Genomic DNA, 23487 nt, shown 5'->3' with positions numbered 1-23487 from the left:
AGCATTGTGTTTGCATTTCTTTTAAAACATGGTGTGGTCCGCTGGGTGCTCTCCACTTCCCCAGATGAAGTGAAAGAAAGTGCACTTTAAGTGAATCATGTTAAACTAGTCAAAAAAAAAAAATCTTTTCAGATTTGATAAGTTTATCAACAAGCTGTATAGTTCATTTATCATTGCAGCTTTTGTGGAAATGCTGCACTCCACAGCCATTTTTCAAAGGCTGTGTTATTTGCCAAGTATCCACAGAAAACAAGAAATTTGACTTCAGTTTGAGCTGCACTCACTCTGTACGGCATGTATAAATATACACTAAACACTGAATAAATCACAGTAATAAAAAGTGCAAATGAAATGTGCAATAAGAGAGAGAGAGATAGAATGTCCTGTCCGCAGACTGAAGATTTCACAGACCACCTGGGCTTTTGGGTTGACAAAGCTCCAAAACTGTTAAGCCCCCGTCACACATACAAGGTTTGTTAGAAAAGTATTGGACCTTTTTTTTTTTTTTAAAAAACCTGATGTATTTGAATCAAGCCTGCTTGTGTGAGCCAACCTTGAACCTTCGTACGCATGCGTGAATTTTTTTCACGCCTGTTGATTGCATCATTTGCTGGCAAGCAGCGTTTGTGTGAGGTCATGTGTAGTGCGCTCGGCGGATTTTCACTGCAAGGAAAATGACGGAATGACTGGAGCAGCGCTGCATCAAATTTTGCCAGAAACTGAGCGACAGCTAGGTGGAAAACCATTCGGAAGATTCAGACGGCTTTCAGTGACAATGCTCTGGGTGTCACACAGATTAAGGAGCGGTACACCCGGTTTAAAGACGGCTGCACGACTGTGGAGCGCGAGCCACGCTCCGGGCGGCCATCAACATGCCAAAATGACCAGCTCATTGCCAAAGTGAATGCTGTGGTGATGCGGGACTGTCGTATGACTATCCGAGAAATTGCAGAAGAGGTGGACATCAGCACTTTTTCAGCACATTCCATTGTGAAGATTTGGCCACGAAAAGTGTTGCAGTGAAATTCGTGCCGAAGCTGACGGTGGAGCAAAAGCGCCTTCATGTTGAAGCCTCACAGGATATGCTGGACTCCGAAAAATGATGCCCACCTCTTCCGCAATTTCTCAGATAATCACACGACTGAAAAGCCACTGAAAGCCGTCTGAATCTTCCGAATGGTTTCCACCTGGCTGTCGCTCAGTTTCTGGCAAAATTTGATGCAGCAGCACTGCTCCAGTCGTTCCGTCATTTTCCTTGCAATAAAATCCGACAAACGCACTACACACAACCTCACACAAAAGCTGCTTGCCAGCAACTGATGCAGTCGACAGGTGTGAAAAAATTCACGCATGCGCACGAAGGTTCAAGGTTGGCTCATGCAAGCAGGCTTGATTCAAAACCATCAGGTTTTTGAAAAAAAAAAAGGTCTGATACTTTTCTAACAGACCTTGTACAGTAGCAAGAATGTGTAGGAACCAGGCTGAAAATATACCAAATATTGCCATCATTGGACGCAGTCGGGAGGAAAAGAGGTGTGGTCAGCAGTAATATTGCGACCGATCTGGTATTGGGATTGGCTTCCGATGCCGACGTAATTCACGTACCGGAAAATACCGATCCAACCCATGACATTTTCCGATTCCAGAGAAGAGCCACTGTGAATCGTCTTTCTGCTTTGTTTGCTGCTGAGCAGGAGGAGGGGATGGGGGAGGTTTTTGAAGCCGGGCTGTTTAAGAGAGCTCTCTTCCGCAGTGTTCTAGCTGCAGGTAGCGGCAAATTTCTGCCCGGCTCTTGGGTTCAAATTGTCTGTTTGTCGAGCATGGATTTTCTGAAAAATTAACTGAATTGTTCCTGTAAATGTGTGCTAAAAAGTTAGCCGCTTCATTGTGTGGAGGCTGTGGCCAGCTCAACATGCAACCGAGGAGGACAGTCGAACAGAGATTCTGTCTGCTGAAAGGGAAAAAGTCCTGTCCTGTGCATGAGTGTTGCTGATGATACAGTTGAAAGGCTTTGTGTTTCCAAAAAGTTCAAAGTTTGCGCAGCAGAGAGAGATTAATTTTTACTTTGTAACACTTGCTTTGATAATGTAAACATATGTCTCCCATATCAGTAAAGCTCCATTGAAATTGAGGAGAGACAGAGAGAGAGAGAGTGCTGTCTTTTCTCTTTAAGGCTGTAAAAGTCTATAAACAATAAAAGTACTTAATTCTTTCACCAAAACGTCAAATCTAGGCTTTCATCTTAGATACACTTTCTGGCAAATTGCAGCTGAACTTTCAGGTCTCCTTTTTAAGAAAATCCTTGTATAAAATAAGCAGTAATTATGATAATTATAATATTAAAGCAAACAGAGCTCTGGTATCGGATTGGACAATATCTGTATCGGCAGATATCCAAATTCAGGTATCGTGATCAGATCGGAAGTAAAAAATTGTGGATTGGTGCATCCCTAGTCAGGAATGGACATGGAAAATAAGGGACCAGAGTGGGAGGCAGCACCGTGTTCCTTGCGTGAGTGTGCAGTGCGCACACGTGCCCCATGCACATGCGTGGGGCTGAAATCATCACTCAGCTGTGTGTGTGTTTGTTCATAAAGGCTGGATGAGCCACTAAGTGTGCGCGCACCACTAAATAGCCTACCTTTGATAAAAGTTTGCTGGCAGTGGGCCAAGCAGTCACACCATGCATCAGACGGAGCCTTTCCAGTGAACTTTAATTTCTTTTTTCTTTTTTCCTCATTTCAGGAGCACAACACAACTCTGTACACCGTGATGTCAGATGGATTATCACATGGGATTTAATTTTTGCAGCCGGGGTGAGGCTTTTCACCACAGGCTGTGGTTTGGTTCCTGTGCGCTCTGCACTGTGAAGCTATCATGGTTCCATGCTGGAGGTGTGTTACATGTATAATAATGTCACAGCCTGGGATACAGTTCCACGTCACACCTCCTACAGAATTTAGATGGTGTTCAGGTAATACTATACATATTACATCGATGAGATTTACATCGATGAGATTCATTCAGCTCCGTGCCTGACATGCGCTATGGCGCGTTACTGTGTATGAGACCATGGAGAGGCGCAGTTGTACACGGTACTTTGGGGTTGATTGCTCGCTGTTCATATTCACTGTATATGATGAATGCATGCCACATACATGCTATTACATGTCAACATTTCCTTTGCCTTCCCTGGCTGGGGTCCAGTGGAGGTGGACATCCACAACATGCCGGCAGGCTTTGCTGTGACCAGTCAATCTCAGAGTTCAGTCAAACGCGATCAGATCGTTTCAGATGCTGTTTTGATGCCGTCAGAATATGTAGATTGCCATCAGATGATGCAAAAACTGCATATAGATCGTCGTCAGATGTGCGTTCCATCTCGATGGCGCCAAGAGTGTTTTGAACATGTGCAACACACTCTGTATAGCTGAGCGAATGGGACCAAATATGTAGATGCTCACAGACTGCTGTCCGTAGGTCTTCGGACCGCAAGTCAATATTTCCCGATTGGGGCTGGATGTGTCATTCTGATGGAATTTGGCCTTGATCGGCGTATGTGTGGTGGGGGTATAAATGATGTGAAATAAATAATTACCTGGGGAAACCGAGAGAGAGGGAACACCCTAAACATAAAAATCTGCATGATGGCACAGTAACTTTGTGCCATTGCTTAGGAAGAGCCCCGTCTCTATGGATATTGTTTAAAAACACAAAAATACTTTTTATCCGATTAATCAATAGACTATTCCAAAAATATTCAATAGCTGCAGCCCTAGTAGAGCTGTAAGTATTCATCTTCAACTGCTTATCCGGGATTGGGTTGTGGAAGCAACAGCTCCAGCAGGGGACCCTAAAATTGTCTTTCCCAGGCCACATTAACCACCTCTGACTATACTAAGGATCCGCACTGATTGTCTGATACTAAGACGTTCCCAGGCCAGTGTGGAGATATAAACTCATCACCTAGTTCTGGGTCTTTCCCGGGGTCTCCTCCCAGATGGATGTGCATGGAACACCTCCCTAGGGTGGCCCCCAGGGAGCATCCTTACCAGATGCCCAACCACCTCAGCTGGCTCCTTTTAATGGGAAGGAGGAGTGGCTCTACTCCGAGTTCCTCACGGATGACCCAGCCTCTCACCCTATTTCTAAAGGAGATACCAGCCACCCTCCTGAGCAAGCTTGTTTCAGCCATTTGTACCTGCCGTCTAGTTCTTTTGGTCATGACCCAACTCTTATGACCATAAGTGAGAGTAGGAATGAAGATTGACCAGTAGATTGAGAGCTTTGCCGTTTGGCCCAGCTTCCTTTTCATCACAACAGTACCACATAGCGAAAGCAATACTATCCCTGATGCGCCGATTGTCACGCTTCATTGTCCTCTCACTTGTGAACAAGACCCAGAGGTTCCTTAACTCCTTCACTTGGGGCAAGACCTCATTCTTGACCTGTAGTAGGCAATCCATCGGTTTCCTGCTGAGAACCATGGCCTCATATTTAGAGGTGCTGATCCTCATCCCAGCTGCTTCACACTCGACTGTGAAGCGATCCATTGAGTGTTAGAGGTCACAGACCAAAGATGCTAACAGGACCACATCATCTGCAAAAAGTGATGAGACCCTGAGCCCACCAAACTGAAGACCCTCCTCTCTCCGACTACGCCTCGATATCCTGTTCATGAATATCACAAACAGGATTGGTGGCAAAGCGCAGCCCTGGTGGAGGCCAACCCCCACCAGAAACAAGTCCGATTTACTGCAGAGAACCCAAACACAGCTCTCATTTGTGAGTATTGTTCCCCTTCAACCTGAGGTTCGACTATCCTTTCCAGCACCCGTGAGTAGACTTTACCAGGGAGGCTGAGTAGTGTGATGCCCCTGTAATTGGCACACACTCGCTGGTTTAAATATGGGGCCCACCACCCCAGTTTGCCACTGCTTTGGCACGGTCCCAGACCTCAACACAATGTTTAAGGGATGTCTCATCCAAGACAGTCTCTCCACACTCAGAGCCTTCAGAATTTCTGGACGGATCTCATCAACCCCCGGGGCTTTGGCACTGCCTAGTTGTTTGACTACCTTAGTGACTTCCACCAGGGAAATTGATGATTATTCCCCATCGACTCCCAGCTCTGCCCCTACTATAGGGGGCGCTTCAGTCTGATGCAGGAGCTCCTCAAAGTGGACCTTCCTCCAGCGTCTGATTACCTCCTCAGTTGAAGTCAAGCACAGTATTATAATTTTGGTTGACCAATGACTTCAGACAGAATGTCACTGCAAACTTTTTTTTTTTTTTTTTTAAACTGCTATTGAAACGTCACATCTAGCGATGAAAAATCTTTTGCAATGGCCCTGAAACTAAAGCCTGGTTCACATGACAGGATTTTAAAATTATCTTTAGGTTTCCAAAACCTGAGAGACCACACACGTAAAGATAAAAAATCATGGCTCTAACAGGTTTGGTCGTACAGTGTGTGGTGTTCAGCCACACGGTAAGGACAACAACACCACACACGAACAGATTTCACATACGAACATTCACAGCTCAGACAGGAAATCTTGCAGAATCTCTCGAGATTGAACGTGACTTCAGAGTAAACAAATGGAGGTACTTTGTGGACTATTTAAAACAGAGGGAAAAAACAATACAAAAAGAAAAAGAAAAGGCTTCCTTTAAAGGAGTGGAGACAGCGCGACCACCGGACTTTCTGGTAAGTCAGAACAGCTGTTTTGATTTTATTTTCTGCTCTGTGCGCCCGTCACCTCACTTTCTGATTGGTTGCATGTCACATTCAGCAGGCTGCATGCTCGTTTGGTCGGAGGACACACACGTTGCGATATCGGGCCAAAATAATCCAACATGTTGAATATCCCAGATTTGCGATCAGAGCGCTCCTGATGTCCTTCCGAGCAGATCAGAGCGCTCTTAACACACCACACACGGCAGGAATATCTGATAAGATTATCTTTAGTGTCATCACGATTGTCGGGGCGTCCTTAAGATTGTCGGAAGGGGAAGATCAGGTCAGATATCGGCCTAATTATCCTGCCGTGTGAACCTGGACTAAGTAACTAAGGTCACAGAATCTGATTGGTGAGGCCACATAATCCAACAGTGTGTGTGCAAAGGTTTGTTTTTATATGACTAATGAAACTGAATGACTAGATGAGAGTATTGATAAAACATTAGATGAACATGAAGATAAACATAATACAGTTTACGAAAATATGTAAATTTAAATAAAGAACTGACCAAGTTTAAGAACAAAATCTTATCAGTTTCTGTTTAAATTCAATCCTTTTATGCGTGTCATAGGAATGAGAAACTCATTCAAAAACTCGATTGTTCAAACATTTTAAACTTCTACTAACGAGGTTCTTTATTGGTTAAAAAATTAACATGTTTATCATTGTTGCCATGAAACCCCTTTTCGTGTTATTGCCTTTACACCAGGTGTCACCAGAGAGTTGACATGAGCAGCCTTTTGGGATGTACAAAAAGCCATGAAATCAGTAAATAATAATCCTGGTTTATTAGTCACAACAATCAACATTTTCTCTCAGATTTTACAAATGTTCTCTTACCTCTTACTAGCAGTTTTGTTTGTCTTGCACAGTTCAGTGAAAGTCCACTGTCACAATGACAAAACGTATTTCTCCTACTTTACCCACAGCCCAGAGTGCATCAGCAGGACAGACGTTCTGCCAGACGCAGGCTTTATATAGACATGCTGAGGGAGCTGCAGCAGTGCTGCCTGGCACAGAGACCAATATGATGGGGGTCACTTCCCTGAAGTCATGGCTGACACATGGATAGGTGACAAAAAACCTTGAGTAAATTAATGTAGAAGATTGTTACTTTTCACATTCTTCATCAACAATAAAGTTTTCAATAATATATCTAATGTTAGAGTCGACAACAGGCAGAAATGGAAACTATAAGTCAGAGGGATTCAAATGACAATGATATCAAACATAAAAAACAAATCACCTAATTTGAGAATCTGGAACCAAATATTGCATGACATTTTTTGAGTAATGGACTGTAACTACATGTTTTGGTTTTGAGACATGATATTCCAGAGTGGAGGTTCAGCGCTTTGCGTTCCCCGAGTAGAACGCGCAAAGCAAACTGTTACTCTGATGTAATATCTGCTATTTTGGTCAGAAAAGGCTGAGATTTCCTCTGATTTCAAGGCAGAACTAAAGTATACATGATGCAAATTGTGTGAGAGACAGACAGAGGCAACATGGTTCATGCAGGTGTTGTAGGTGTAGGAATTGAACATGGGAATTCTCTGAGAGACAAAGCTGAAATTTACACATACTGCAGGCTGCAATTAATAGTACATGACATCACTACACACTCCTTGAAGTAAGTGGGGTGGGGTCTATGTGGAGGGACCTTATTATGCAGAGTTAGCAGTAGATGGTTATATTTAGCAGGAGACAGGATGGGGGGGTGGTCATATTAAGGAAGGGGACGTGCCGTTTGTTACCATCTCTGCTCTGTTTTCCCACTTAACAGCAAAAGGCTAATGGCTAGTAAATATCATCAGGTGTCCTCCTTTTATTGCAGAGCTATATTTAAATAAGAGCAGCTCTAAAATTAAGCTACCTGTATGTGCTCCAGGTGTTTTCATCATGACGTCCACACAGATGAACCGCCATGTGCTGAGGAGGCTTTGGCATTCTTATATATTCACAAACTATAGACACACACACGTGGCATACTGTATGTGTGCACTCCCGGGGTTGGCTGGTAGTTAAATAAAGCAGTAAAGGCATGAGAGGGTGAAAAAAAAAATGACAGAACAGAGAGCGAGGGAGGGGCAGAAGTGCAGGCGAGAAAGATTTATTTCCACAGCTGACTGACTGTTGCTACTTTCTGGCTGGTCTTGGATCTGGAGTTGACAGTTTAGAGGTGAAGTGTGACAAGAGCAACAAAAGGTGTGAGAGGAAGGGGGAATAAATCGAGACCAGGTCAAGGACTGTGAATATGGATGCTTTACTATTAGAAGCTACCGGCGGTAAAAAGGCAACGAGTGCGTCAGCGGCTGCTTCACTGGTACCAGTCCAAGTGCCAGTCAAACGCAAGCCTGCAAAAAAAGCTAAAAAGGCTGTTGTTTTCTTTGAGGTGGAGATACTGGATGCAAAGACCAAAGATAAGCTGTGTTTCCTAGACAAGGTAAGAACTGATTTCTCTTTATTCCACTTGATTTATTTGTGTTATGGTAAAATGTGCTTTCCACAGCTCATTGAAACTCTTTGATTATTGTTTGCACAATAAATTACAACATGATTCTATGTCTTACCGTACAACAGGTGCAATTTTCAGAGGCCTATGTAGTGTGAAATATCTTTGTGTGTCTGTCCATCTGTCTCTTATTTACGGTTCTGCTCAAAAGCTTGTGTACACTCATCAGACATGACTTTAATTTAATATCAGGTCTTCCATGGTTTCTTTGAATGGTTCTTTTTCTAAGACAGAGGGATTCACGATGATTCTCTCTGTTACGTCGGGATGGAGCCGCATGGCGCAAAACAACGCCGTGATGAAGCCTCACAGGACATGTTCTGGCATGTCCAGCTCATTCAAAATTTCTCGGATAGTCACACGAATGAAAAGCCACCGAAAGCCGTCTGAAAGCCGTCCTGTGAGACCAACACGGAGGTGCTTTTGTCCGCGCCGTGAGCGGCTCCATGGCGCATCCCTCGCTTCTCTTTCCATGACAAAAACTCCTGTAACAGTGGAATGTGCCGAAAAAGTGGTGATGTCCACGTCTTCTGCCATTTCTGTGGAAGTCAGACGACGTCCCGGATCAACAAAGCCTTCACTTTGGAAATGATCTGATTGTTTCAGCGGGGTTTCAGCCTGTCGATCGGTGCTCGGAGTGCGGCGCGCTCTCAGACGTTGTGGGCGGTCTTTAAACCGGCTGGAGCACTCCTTAATCTGTGTAATCCCCATTAAAATCGTCCCTGAAAGCATCTGAATTTTCCGAATGGTGTCCACCTGGAGGTCTCTCACAGTTTCTGGAAAAATTTGATGCAGCAAAGCTCCAAATCGTTCAGACATTTTATTCGCAATAAAAACCTGACGAGAGGAGTGGACCACTGCTCACACAAAGCCTGCTCACAGGCGAAAGATGCAAGTGACAGGCGTGAAAAAACTCACGCATGCGCACGAAGGTTCAAGCTTGGCTGATGCGATCACACGTGATTCAAATCAATATGGTTTTTGCAAAAAATAAAAAGGTCAGATACTTTTCTAACAGACCTCATATTGTAGAACTTTCTACACCCCTAAATTAGCAGTGCAATTAGTGTATTTATCTATATTTTTAACAAAATATATGTAATTTTCTCCCATCATTGATTTCTGAAAACCCAAAATACGATTGCAGTCAGAATTAGCACCACTCTCACTCTCTCATCTTCAACCGCTTATCCGGGATTGGGTCGAGGGGGCAACAGCTCTAGCAGTGGACCCCAGACTTCCATTTCCCGGGCCACATTGGCCACCACTGAATGGGGTACCCCGAGGTGTTCCCAAGCCAGTGTGGAGATATAATCTCTCTACCTAGTCCTGGGTCTTCCCTGGGGTCTTCTCCCAGTTGGACATGCCTAGAACACCTCCCTAGGGAGGCACCCAGGAGGCATCCTTACCAGATGCCCGAACCACCTCAGCTGGCTCTTTTCAACGTGAAGGAGCAGCGGCTCTACTCTGAGCTCCCCACGGAGCACCACTCCTTTATCTATCTATCAATCATCCCAAAGGTATTTTACAGAAACAACAAAACAAAATGTTAAAAAAAAATTGGTCTGAAATGTATGAAGGACTGTTATTGGCCCTCTTTTAATTTTCAATAAGTCATCTCATTAATACCAGGTTTTCTTTACACAAATCAGGGGATGGATACATTAACACTTCCAAATCACCGTGTGTCTTGGACTTCATTGATATCAATTATTAAGACATACAAACTGTTTGGTAAATCTGTCTGGAGTAGGAATTAAACTGCAAGAAAGAGGTTACTGACTGAAGCCATTCAGACACCCATGCCAAGTCTGAAAGTTATAGGCTTCTGTGGTTGTCATTGGACAATCTATGTGTTGTGCTGCATTTGACTACTGCATTACCAATCATAGATCATGTTGAAGTGGCAAATAAAAGGACTTGCTTAAAAATAAACCAGGAAATTTCAGTTTCAGCTTGCTGGAATGGTAGAAATGGTAAATGGGCTGCATTTATAAGAGAAGATCCCACAATGGGGAAAATCACTTGTTACAGGAGCAAAAGTCTAAAGAAAGGTGAGTAAAGTATATTGCAGTGTTTGCTGGTGAATGCATACATACTGGTGCGAACGGACTATGTAAAAATAGAATATAAGCAAATCTGTATAGCTATAGTAAAATTATTAAACAGGATGAATTGCACAGATGTACATGTAATAAAGGACCAAAAGGTGGCAGTAGAATTGGTTAATAGTGCAAAATTAGCAGGTGTTTATAGTTCTAAAAACATCATCAAAGTGTTGTACAGTCTCACAGCAGTTGGAATAAATGACTTGTGGAGGCGTTCTGTTTTGCACCGAAGGTGCAGCAGTCTACCCTTACCAAAAAATAGTACTGATAAGTATATAAAAAGTAAACTAGAAGTATACTTGAAACATACTTGCATATACTACTTTTTGGTAAGGGTATTGCTGAAGGAGCTACTTAAGGCTCCCACAGTCTCATGTAGGGAGTGAGAGTGGTTGTCCAAAATTGGTGTCAGCTAACATCCTCCTGTCACCAACCACCTCTATCGGGTCCAGAGTTCATTCCAGGGCAGAGCCAGCTCTTCTCACTCATCTGTTGAGTCTCTTCCTGTCCCTCTCTAAACTTCCACAGCCCCAGCAGACTGCAGCATAAAGTATGGCTGATGCCACCACAAAGTCATTAAAGGTTTTCAGCAGTGTCCTGCACACGCCAAAGAACTCCTCAGTCTCCTCAGCGGGTGAAGATGACTTTGGCCTTTCTTGTACAGGACATCTGTGTTGTGTGTCCAGTCCAGTATGTCCAAGCCCTGGATGTTCACAGGCACAATCTGAGGAGCCTTCCTTTTGAAGTCAATCACCACCTCCTTTGTCTTGGTGTGAATGCACAGATGGTTCAGTTCACACCAGGCCACAAAGTTGGTGATGACCTCCCTGTACTCCAGACCATTACCCTCAGACACATGTCTGACAAAGGTTGTGTTGCCAGAAAAGGTCTGGAGATGACAACTGTCTGGGAAGGTAGTATAGTGCAGCAGATAACAGAATATTTACAGAGGAATCCTTCAAATCTGGAAAGAAGCACCAAAGTTGGCACAAATACTCCTTAGACATTACTCTTTTGAAAAAACTGAGTAGCCACTTGAATTTTCAGTAGGCGGCCATGTAGGGGTCAATTGAAGAATTACACAGGGGTCAAAATTTAAAAATGTTTCAATCATATTGAAAGCTATACCACATTATTTGTCTGATCACAAAAATACCAAAAAGATATAGTTTAGACTATCTACGACTGAATGTTATGGGGTAAAAACGGCAAGAATTGTAACAAAGGTCAGCATTAGTTTGTACAGGGGTCAGATTTTAAAGTTGCTCTAAATATTGTAAAATGTGACGCAAATTACTGGTTGAGTTAATAGGGTTAAATGTGATACAAATTATTGGTTGAGTTAATAGGGTTTTAAAAAGGAATAGTTTGCACTATGTGGCATGCTTAGTTATCATGTTACAGGGTAACATGTCATAGAATCCAATGGACGTTGACATTGCTCTACCTTTACCGTGCAGACCAGGCATTCAACACAGTCAAAACTATTTCATTTATTAATCCTATTAGTTCAACCAATAATTTGCACCACTTTTTTTTACCAAAATTTGGAGCAACTTTAACTTCTAACCCCTGTACAAACTGAAATTGACCTTTGTCACCATTCTTGTTGTTTTTACCCCATAACTCCATAACATTCAGTCATAGATAGTCCAAACTATACCTTTTTGGTATCGTCGTGTCAGACAAATAATGTGGTATAGCTTTCAATATGATTGGATTATTTTTAAATTTTGACCCCTGTGTAATTCTTCAATTGACCCCTACCTGGCCGCCTACTGAAAATTCAAGTGGCTACTCAGTTTTTCAAAAGAGTAATGTCTAAGGAGTATTTGTGCCAACTTTGGTGCTTCTTTTCAGAAATGAACAATTGTTACAGTTATCTGCTCCACTAGTAGAGGATGAGGCTGAGACATGTATGCACATCATTTAGGAGAGGATAATTCAACTGTTCTAGACTAATATGACATCAGTGAACAGTTTGGGATATGTGGCAAACTTCCTATCCAGGATGAACAGCCCAAAAATGAACACATCCTTTTATAAAAATGATCATGCCCTTTTTTTGTCCTGAGTGTCACTTCAAATACAGCTGTAGTTTCTAAACTTCAGCAGCTATAGATTTTCCAAGGTATTCAAAATGTTCAGAATGACCAGTACATTTTTGGGAGGGTCATAGAAAAGTGTTAAATTTGTATTTTGATATTTTAGGAGAAAATGGCTAAAATAAGTGGGTCAACATATGAAAGAAAACAATGGAAGAAAATGAAAACTTGCCAAATATAATGAAATTTTATTTTCAGTCCTACTGTTATCAATGGAATATTGATTTAAAGTGGAAAAATACTAAGTAAAGCTTGTTTCTGTAGATAGCAGTATCTACAGATCTTAAATGTTTTAAAGGTTTTCATGGAAATTTCCCAACAGCCAATAATACAACTTAAAGACCACATTACTGTTTCTTTTTCAAATAAGTAAATGCAACAAAACCTAGATATGAAGATTATGCTTGTTCAGTATTGGGGTCTCTGCAGCAATCACTTCTCTTGCATTTGTAGTACTTGCAACATTGGATTCCAGCTACCTGAAAATACAGCAGTATTGAAGTAACACTCGGGATGAAAAAGTGTGTGGTCATTTTCAGATTGTTTGTCACAGATGGAGATTTTGGCACACATCCCAAGTTGTTCACTGGGTCTTACTAGTCTAGAACAGTCGAGTTATCCTCTTCTAAATGGCGTGTATACATGTCTAAGTTCAGTCCCAGCTGAAGGAGACTACTGCTGCAGACTGCCACATGAGACACAGTCGCGAAGCCTCACATACTGCGCTCTGTTGGTGAGGTAGTCGATGGTCCATGCAGCCAGGTGACAGGCAACGACTCCAGCTCCTTCCAGCTTCCCCCTGAGTAGTGACAGCGCTTTTCCATCTCAATCAGAAGCTCAAAGCGCTTTACATTGATGTGTGTACGCGCGCGCACACACACACACACACACACACACACACACACACACACACATTGTGTGTGTGTATGTATGTGTGTGTGTGTGTATATATATATATATATATATATATATATATATATATATATATATATATATATATATATATATATATATATATATACACACACACACACACACTCAACAAAAATATAAACACAACACTTTTGGTTTTGCTCCCATTTGTATGAGATGAACTCAAAGATCTAAAACTTTTTCCACATATACAATATCACCATTTCTCTCAAATATTGTTCACAAACCAGTCTAAATCTGTGATAGTGAGCACTTCTCCTTTGCTGAGATAATCCATCCCACCTCACAGGTGTGCCATATCAAGATGCTGATTAGACACCATGATTAGTGCACAGGTGTGCCTTAGACTGCCCACAATAAAAGGCCACTCTGAAAGGTGCAGTTTTATCACACAGCACAATGCCACAGATGTTGCAAGATTTGAAGGAGCGTGCAATTGGCATGCTGACAGCAGGAATGTCAACCAGAGCTGTTGCTCGTGTACTGAATGTTCATTTCTCTACCATAAGCCGTCTCCAAAGGCGTTTCAGAGAATTTGGCAGTACATCCAACCAGCCTCACAACCGCAGACCACGTGTAACCACACCAGCCCAGGACCTCCACATCCAGCATGTTCCCCTCCAAGATCATCTGAGACCAGCCACTCGGACAGCTGCTGGAACAATCGGTTTGCATAACCAAAGAATTTCTGCACAAACTGTCAGAAACTGTCTCAGGGAAGCTCATCTGCATGCTCGTCGTCCTCATCGGGGTCTCGACCTGACTCCAGTTCGTCATCGTAACCGATTTGAGTGGGCAAATGCTCACATTTGCTGCCGTTTGGCACGTTGGAGAGGTGTTCTCTTCACGAATGATGCGAAGATGTGTTGCACTGCATGAGGCAAATGGTGGTCACACCAGATACTGACTGGTATCCCCCCCCAATAAAACAAAACTGCACCTTTCAGAGTTTGCCTTTTATTGTGGGCAGTCTAAGGCACACCTGTGTACTAATCATGGTGTCTAATCAGCATCTTGGTATGGCACACCTGTGAGGTGGGATGGATTATCTCAGCAAAGGAGAAGTGCTCAATATCACAGATTTAGACTGGTTTGTGCACAGTATTTGAGGGAAATGGTGATACTGTGTATGTGGAAAAAGTTTTAGATCGTTGAGTTAATCTCATACAAAATGGGAGCAAAACCAAAAGTGTTGCGTTTATATTTTTGTTGAGTATATATACACACACACACAGCTGGGGGATTACAGACCTTGCCCAAGAGCTCTTAGTGATTTTCCGGTCTAGCCCATCGTTGAACCACTAGACTAGACCATGACTCATGAAGTTGTGACTAGTGATGCAATAGTCAAAAGCTGCACTATGCATAGCTTCTTAAAACACAAACACAGAAGCCTGTAATTCCTTCAAAATGATCATGGATAAATGGCTTCCCTCACTGGTCTCCCTCTTGCACAGTTACTGTTTTTGACAACTGCCAGACAGACTTACCCATACAGTGCCATACTATTTATATTTCTTAATGAATGATGTGACCAAAATCCGAGAGACACAGTGATTTCAAAATGTTCTTGTATCTATCCCCTGTTTTGTGTAAACATAATCCTGGTGTGAAAGCGGTGATTTCCTGTAAATTCAGCAAAGGGTGCCAATAATAGTCCAATATACATTTCCATCTTTCTAATTTTGTTTTGTTGTTTCTGTTCAATAACTTTTGATTTTGTTCATCTTTTGAATTATACAAAATTGGTTTGTTTGCATTTATTTGAGCATATTTTCATATGTGTAATTAAATATAGGGGTGCCAGGTATGACCACAACTTTAAATTAAAATTTAAAGCATTTTCCCCTGTTTAATGCATGTTTTGCATTGCTCACCAGGAAAAGCAATTCAAAGAATTTATTGAAAGACAAATATTTCCATGAAATTATATCCATTGATGAGTGTATGTAAATGTCTGACCACAATGGTCTGTGTTTTTCTGGAGTACAGTTGTATTCTTGACAAATAATGGCCTTATCAGTGTAATTAGTGGTGAAAATGAGACTCACTCAAGACTAGTGTTTTGCAGCACAACTTCACTGGTTTCATTCTGTACCCATACCAACACTTATCACATATTACAACAAAAATCTGCCCTGTACTTGTAAACAAGCCCTCATGAGATGAAAAATAGGGCTGATAAATCATACACTTATCCTATCAATTTCACTGCCCTGAAAACTGTGGCAATACAATCAGGGCGATACAAAAAAAGACATTGAAAATACCAGGCTTTGTATCGCCCTGATTTCCATCCAATCCGGAGCCCCATTTCTCGGCCCCACCAATGACACACACCCATTTGCTGTTACCCTGGTCACAGTTGCAGGATCCTGATACAGGATCCAGATCATTTCATTCAACCAAGATGTCTGATCAAGGTGAGAGAGTTTTAGCCTCCCCAGCAGGGAGAATTCTACAACTTGAGTCTCATATTGAAGTTGTGAGACATCAGTGAAGAGGACACTCATGACTTTATAGAGAGACATAAGAACATTCCATAATTTACATGATTTACCTGCGTTATTCGTTCTACATTGTTATGTACTACTTTGTTATTATCTATCGTCCACTTGGTCGTTACTGTGAGTTTCTCTGTGAATTTTCAGACCTTGTGTCTGACTTAGTGCTTAGCTCAGATAAGATAATTATAGTGGGCGATTTTAACATCCACACAGATGCTGAGAATGACAGCCTCAACACTGCATTTAATCTATTAGACTCAATTGGCTTTGCTCAAAATGTAAATGAGTCCACCCACCACTTTAATCATATCTTAGATCTTGTTCTGACTTATGGTATGGAAATTGAAGACTTAACAGTATTCCCTGAAAACGCCCTTCTGTCTGATCATTTCTTAATAACATTTACATTTACTCTGATGGACTACCCAGCAGTGGGGAATAAGTTTCATTACACTAGAAGTCTTTCAGAAAGCGCTGTAACTAGGTTTAAGGATATGATTCCTTCTTTATGTTCTCTAATGCCATATACCAACACAGTGCAGAGTAGCTACCTAAACTCTGTAAGTGAGATAGAGTATCTCGTCAGTAGTTTTACATCCTCATTGAAGACAACTTTGGATGCTGTAGCTCCTCTGAAAAAGAGAGCTTTAAATCAGAAGTGCCTGACTCCGTGGTATAACTCACAAACTCGCAGCTTAAAGCAGATAACCCGTAAGTTGGAGAGGAAATGGCGTCTCACTAATTTAGAAGATCTTCACTTAGCCTAGAAAAAGAGTCTGTTGCTCTATAAAAAAGCCCTCCGTAAAGCTAGGACATCTTACTACTCATCACTAATTGAAGAAAATAAGAACAACCCCAGGTTTCTTTTCAGCACTGTAGCCAGGCTGACAAAGAGTCAGAGCTCTATTGAGCCGAGTATTCCTTTAACTTTAACTAGTAATGACTTCATGACTTTCTTTGCTAATAAAATTTTAACTATTAGAGAAAAAAATTACTCATAACCATCCCAAAGACATATCGTTATCTATTTTATTACAGAGATTAGAGCATGCCATAGGTATTAAACGCACTGTGCTGTGGTGGTTTGAATCATATTTATCTAATAGATTACAATTTGTTCATGTAAATGGGGAATCTTCTAAACAGACTAAGGTTAATTATGGAGTTCCACAAGGTTCTGTGCTAGGACCAATTTTATTCACTTTATACATGCTTCCCTTAGGCAGTATTATTAGACAGCATTGCTTAAATTTTCATTGTTACACAGATGATACCCAGCTTTATCTATCCATGAAGCCAGAGGGGACACACCAATGAGCTAAACTGCAGGATTGTCTTACAGACATAAAGACATGGATGACCTCTAATTTCCTGCTTTTAAACTCAGATAAAACTGAAGTTATTGTACTTGGCCCCACAAATCTTAGAAACATGGTGTCTAACCAGATCCTTACTCTGGATGGCATTACCCTGATCTCTAGTAATACTGTGAGAAATCTTGGAGTCATTTTTGATCAGGATATGTCATTCAAAGCGCATATTAAACAAATATGTAGGACTGCTTTTTTGCATTTGTGCAATATCTCTAAAATTAGAAAGGTCTTGTCTCAGAGTGATGCTGAAAAACTAATTCATGCATTTATTTCCTCTAGCATATCTCACCCATATTGGCCTCTCTTCATTGGCTTCCTGTTAATTCTAGAATAGAATTTAAAATTCTTCTTCTTACTTATAAGGTTTTGAATAATCAGGTCCCATCATATCTTAGGGACCTCATAGTACCATATCACCCCAATAGAGCGCTTCGCTCTCAGACTGCAGGCTTACTTGTAGTTCCTAGGGTTTGTAAGAGTAGAATGGGAGGCAGAGCCTTCAGCTTTCAGGCTCCTCTCCTGTGGAACCAGCTCCCAATTCAGATCAGGGAGACAGACACCCTCTCTACTTTTAAGATTAGGCTTAAAACTTTCCTTTTTGCTAAAGCTTATAGTTAGGGCTGGATCAGGTGACCCTGAACCATCCCTTAGTTATGCTGCTATAGACTTAGACTGCTGGGGGGTTCCCATGATGCACTGAGTGTTTCTTTCTCTTTTTGCTCTGTATTTGCTCTGCATTTAATCATTAGTGATTGATCTCTGCTCCCCTCCACAGCATGTCTTTTTCCTGGTTCTCTCCCTCAGCCCCAACCAGTCCCAGCAGAAGACTGCCCCTCCCTGAGCCTGGTTCTGCTGGAGGTTTCTTCCTGTTAAAAGGGAGTTTTTCCTTCTCACTGTCGCCAAGTGCTTGCTCACAGGGGGTCGTTTTGACCGTTGGGGTTTTTACGTAATTATTGTATGGCCTTGCCTTACAATATAAAGCGCCTTGGGGCAACTGTTTGTTGTGATTTGGCGTTATATAAATAAAATTGATTGAAATTGATTGATTGATACATCATTTATGTGTATGATTATTGTTCTTTATTTTTGTTGTAAAATGTGATGAATATCTTTATCAGCCCTCCTCCTTCATTCTCAGGTTGATACAGACATGCCGGGGCATGATACAGGGTGTGATATATAAACAGACGTGATAAGGTATACGTACAGTATTAATACAGGGGGAAGACAAAATATTATAGACTCTTACAAACCCCTGCAGTGTGTAGTGACAAGTAATGTTGTGATGCTTGAAATATTTAGCTGCTTCTTACTTGTTTCTATTACAACCCCAGTTGCAATGAAGTTGGGATGTTGTGTAAAATGTAAATAAAAACAGAATACAATGATTTGCAAATCCTCTTCAACCTATATTCAATTGAATACACCACAAAGACAAGATACTGAATGTTCAAAATGTGTGCAATTATTTGCTCACTTTGAAATGGATGTCTGCAACACGTTTAAAAAAGCTGGGCCAGTGGTATGTTTAACATTGTGTTACATCACCTTTCCTTCTAACAACACTCAATAAGCATTTTGGAACTGAGGACACTAATTGTTGAAGCTTTGTAGGTGGAATTCTTTCCCATTCTTGTTTGATGTATGACTTCAGTTGTTAAACAGTCCGGGGTCTCCGTTGTCGTATTTTGTGCTTTATAATGCGCCACACATTTTCAATGGGCGACAGGTCTGGACTGCATGCAGGACAGTCTAGTACCCGCAGTCTTTTACTATGAAGCCACGCTGTTGTAACACGTGTAGAATGTGGCTTGGCATTGCCTTGCTGAAATAAGCAGGGACATCCCTGAAAAAGACGTTGCTTGGATGGCAGCATGTATTGCTCCAAAAACTGGATGTACCTTTCAGCATTGATGGTGCTATCACAGATATGTAAGTTGCCCATGCCATGGGCATTAACACACCCCCATACCATCACAGATGCTGGATTTTGAACTTTGTGCTGGTAACAATCTGGATAGTCTTTTTCCTCTTTTGTCTGGAGGACATGACACCCATGATTTTCAAAAACAATTTGAAATGTGGACTCATCAGACCACAGCACACTCTTCCACTTTGCGTTTGTCCATTTCAAATGAGCTCTGGCCCAGTGAAGGTGGCGGTGTTTCTGGATGTTGTTGATGTATGGCTTTCACTTTGCATGGTAGAGTAAATGTAGCAACAAACTGTGTTAACTGACAATAGTTTTCTGACGTGGTCCTGAGCCCACGCGATAAGATCCCTTGCACAGTGATGTCGGTTTTTAATGCAGTGCCACCTGATGGATCGAAGGTCATGGGCCACCAGTATTGGTTTTCGGCCTTGCCGTTTACGTGTAGAAAGTTCTCCAGATTCTCTGAAACTTCTGATTACATTTTGGACTGTAGATGATGGAATCCCTAAATTCCTTGCAATTGAACGTTGAGAAACATTGTTCATAAACTGTTGGACTCTTTTTTTTTTTTTTATGCAGTTCACATAGTGGTGATCCTCGCCCCATCTTGACTGGCTGAGACTTTTGGGGATGCTCCTTTTATATCCAATTATGAGACTCACCTGTTTCCAATTAGATGTTCTTTAAGCATTCATCTTTGCATAAAAACAAAGTTTATCAGTTTGAACATTAAATATCTTGTCTTTGTGGTGTATTCAATTGAATATAGGTTGAAGAGGATTTGCAAATCATTGTATTCCGTTTTTATTTACATTTTACACAACGTCCTAACTTCATTGGAATTGAGGTTGTAATATGAGACACCTTCACAGACTTCTAGGGTCATCATTTTTTTTTTTAGGTTTTATTGTTATGTGCATTTCAGCTTGCAATGTAAGATATTACAAACCACCACAACCTGTTATAGCCCCACCGATATATTGGTTGTGCGATAACATCGGTCACTGAGCCTTTGCATGAACATGCCTTTGCTATATGTGCAATATGAAATCTTTGCATACACAATGCAGGAAAAACAGCTTGGCTCTTGGAAACAGTGTCATTACTTAATTTGTTCATCGCAGGCCAGTCTGATGGTGTTTACAATGCTGTGTAATGATTCACCCCTTGATCACATTAGCACCAATAGACCAAGACAAAGCTAATAGCTGCTTGTCACATTCAATCTGCGTGGGTGTTTTGCAGCGATGAATGGTGATCCCTATGCCACCAGCTAAGTGGGGCAAAAATAGATAAGTCTGTTTTATGCAAATGCTGTGTGATGCAGCTGCCAGTCCAGTTGAGGGCAGGGTGACATACGTTGGTTATATTTATAGTTATTTATTTATAATATAAAGTGCCCTCTGAAAGTGTTGGGCCACTTGATATTTCACATATTTTTAGTTTATTTGTCATTTCAAATACAAAAAGTAAATCAGGCTACTCAGTATAAAAACATTCTGAAATCATCTTCCTTAGACTCAAATCAAATCTCTTGATATAAATTAATTTAACAATATAAAGGCCAAGATGATGGGTTGCATAAGTAATGGGCCACTTTGGTATAATACCTGTAAATACATTTTATTGCTAGTTTTCTTAAAACAATTCAGGGGATGGATACACAAACATTTCCAAGTCACTGAATATGTCTTGGACTTTATTTACATCAATTATGAAGAAATATAAACAGTATGGCACTCTATGGCAATTCTGTGTGGAGTAGACAGTTTTCAAAAGCTCAGTGACTGCAAGATGGAGAAGAGTGAGGAAATTTAGTTATGTGAAATGCAGCCCTCCCATTGGCCTTATCAAGCTGCTGGGGTCCTCAGCATTCACAGAGAAGAAGACTCCTGCTGCTGCTCATGCCTGTGTTTTTGAAGCTAGCTGAACAATACTGGAATGCGACATGGTGTATAGACGTTTCCTGTCAATTGGGTCTCTGTTATTAGTGAATTTTATTGCTTTTACACAAATTTGTGAAACTCATTGGAAATACAAATCAAGGTTTGAAGACAGCACAGAGAAGCTTTGGAGAGAACAGTATGACTGAGCTGTCATTCTGTCATGGCTCAAAACTTGGTTGGTACGAACACTACTTGGAACTAGAAACGACTGTGACCTTTCTTGCCACTCGAAACCTAGCCAAAGATGGTGGAAGTGAACTGTCAAAATGGGACTATCTGTTTTTCTCCCTTATACTAACTTGAGTAGATGTACAGATTCATTCTGGACCAGCCAAGGCAACCACCAAACCTTTGTTTCCCTAAGGAGTGTGTGAAACCAATGTCTGAGGTAATCAAGCCCCTATGATACCTGGTCCCATCACAAATCTTAGAATATGTCACTGCCAGAGTACTGCCACCTAGGGAAGAGCGTTGGGGAATGGTTTTGTTAGATAGTCACTACGACAGGTCTGACTCTGATTTCACCTCACATACTGGTACTGCAGTTTTGGATGATGGTGTATAGATCAGCACAGCAAACTCAGGCCTGCTGATCCATCACTCCACAACGTGAATACGGTTGATGGGTTCCAGTGCTTCAGGAGGCAAGGTCTTCCCTTCATCCATCTAAGTGCTTGAATTGTCCTCCCAAAAATGGATGAATTTAGTCTCATTGTGCAATGCACCAAGGCAGCTGTGATTGCCATCACTGAGACATGGCTAGACAATTCCACTGAAAACTCTGAGGTGGAGATCCCAGGTTACACCTTCACCACAATGGTCTACAATGTACTGTTGGTGGTATATGTATCTACTTTCGTAGTGATGTAACCTTCAACCTGCGCGTGCACACATACACATTATATATCTATCACTGCTTGTCTTTGATGATGACTCCTCCAGGTTGAAGTACTGGCTAGTAAGGCCAATTCTGGAGTGGGAGGTTCGGCCCCAGAAAGTGCACGTGTAGATTCCATTGTGGTCAGACTGATGGGTGGACCTTTCAGCTCCAGCAGTGGCCCACTAAACCTCTGCTCGGCCCTTCTCTACTTGGACCACTCCCCTGGCAACTGCATTTTTCCATACATTCTGATTATGCACATGTTGTCCCAGGTATTTGTTGGTATGCCAGCCTTGTTCCACAGTCTCTGCCCCCCAATTTTTGCACTGTCTTGTAGAGAGTTGCTTGTACAGGATATCTTTTAGCAGGCCTTATCCTTCATGCAGATGCAACCCAGTCTCACAGCAGTTTGTTGGACTGGGTTATGAAAAGTACATTAATCTATGGGTTTGTGATGGGGGTACAAAAATGGGGCATTTTTTTTGTAATGGGGGCACAAATTCATTTCTTGACAAGGGGCATAAAATGTGTGTTGGGGAGGTCTTGGGGGTTCATGGTTAATGTTTGGGGAGGGTACACACTTACGGTATGGTTAGAGTTAGGAGAAGTGGAGAATTAGTAAAAACCAATATCATCCAAAGTGGGCTAAAAAAAACGTGAGACCGGGCTATACAGGTGACATGGCTTGTCCAGTGCAGTTATGCAGCTAGGACAATGGAAGATGCTGAAGGCATGTTAGCCCTGGAGAGAACTCTGTGTTGGGTACCTTGTCCTGCCAGTTTAGGTGCATTAAAGCCCTTAGATGCCGTTGTTGGAATTTATGTAGTTGTTTAAGGTGTCATTGGTGGGAACACAAAGTCTCACAGTCGTACAATAAGGTGGAGAGCACTATTGCCTGATGTACTTTTAATTTGGTGGTAAGTCAAATGCCACTTTGAGACCAGAGATGACCTTTGATTTTACCAAAGGCAAAGCTGGCCTGATCCTGATCCTGGCCTCAATTTTCAAGTTGAGGCTACCATCTGATGGCCTGATGCAGCCAAGGTAACAAAAGCTGGTTACTGGGTTAAGCCTAGTTTCCTCTGTGTAGATTGATGATTCTATGTAGATGAACTCTGGTGGAGGCCGGTACAGAACTGATAGGCTGATTGTTAGCCCATAGTTCTTTGCAGCAAGTGTAAATCGGGTGGTTCTTGTTTGCAGGTCCTGTTCTGTGTTGGGTACTAGGGCCCAGTCATCTGCAAATTGAAGGTCATGAATAAGTGCACTTTGTGTCTTTGTCCTGGCCTTGATCAGAACTGGTCTGTATATGCACACCTGCCTCTGCCTCTTCACCTGTGCATTCCTCCTCAATCATTGCTGCAAAAGGAGCCCAAATTTAGTGGGAGCCAGGACACAGCCTTGTTTTTGTAATGGCAAATATCAGTTCCTGTTTGATTTCCACAC

The 23487-nt window shown here is 41.8% G+C and overlaps 1 protein-coding gene across 2 annotated transcripts in view; it reads left to right on the top strand.

The window, feature by feature from the left end:
- The window catches only part of tecrb (trans-2,3-enoyl-CoA reductase b), an 83779-nt gene that overhangs the window by 5068 nt on the left and 55224 nt on the right, over nucleotides 1-23487 (top strand). The window contains exon 2 of one of the 2 annotated variants that reach the window (XM_034188276.1): nucleotides 8137-8187. In XM_034188276.1, the coding sequence (XP_034044167.1) occupies nucleotides 8137-8187 (51 nt within the window). Of the gene's footprint in view, nucleotides 1-7783; nucleotides 8188-23487 lie in introns of those variants that run through there. The other variant, XM_034188275.1, reaches the window with a different exon arrangement.

Source organism: Thalassophryne amazonica, chromosome 15 (assembly GCF_902500255.1).
Source record: "Thalassophryne amazonica chromosome 15, fThaAma1.1, whole genome shotgun sequence".
NCBI lineage: Eukaryota > Metazoa > Chordata > Actinopteri > Batrachoidiformes > Batrachoididae > Thalassophryne > Thalassophryne amazonica.
Note: the sequence above shows the minus strand (reverse complement) of the source record. Positions and strands in the feature narration are given on the sequence as shown.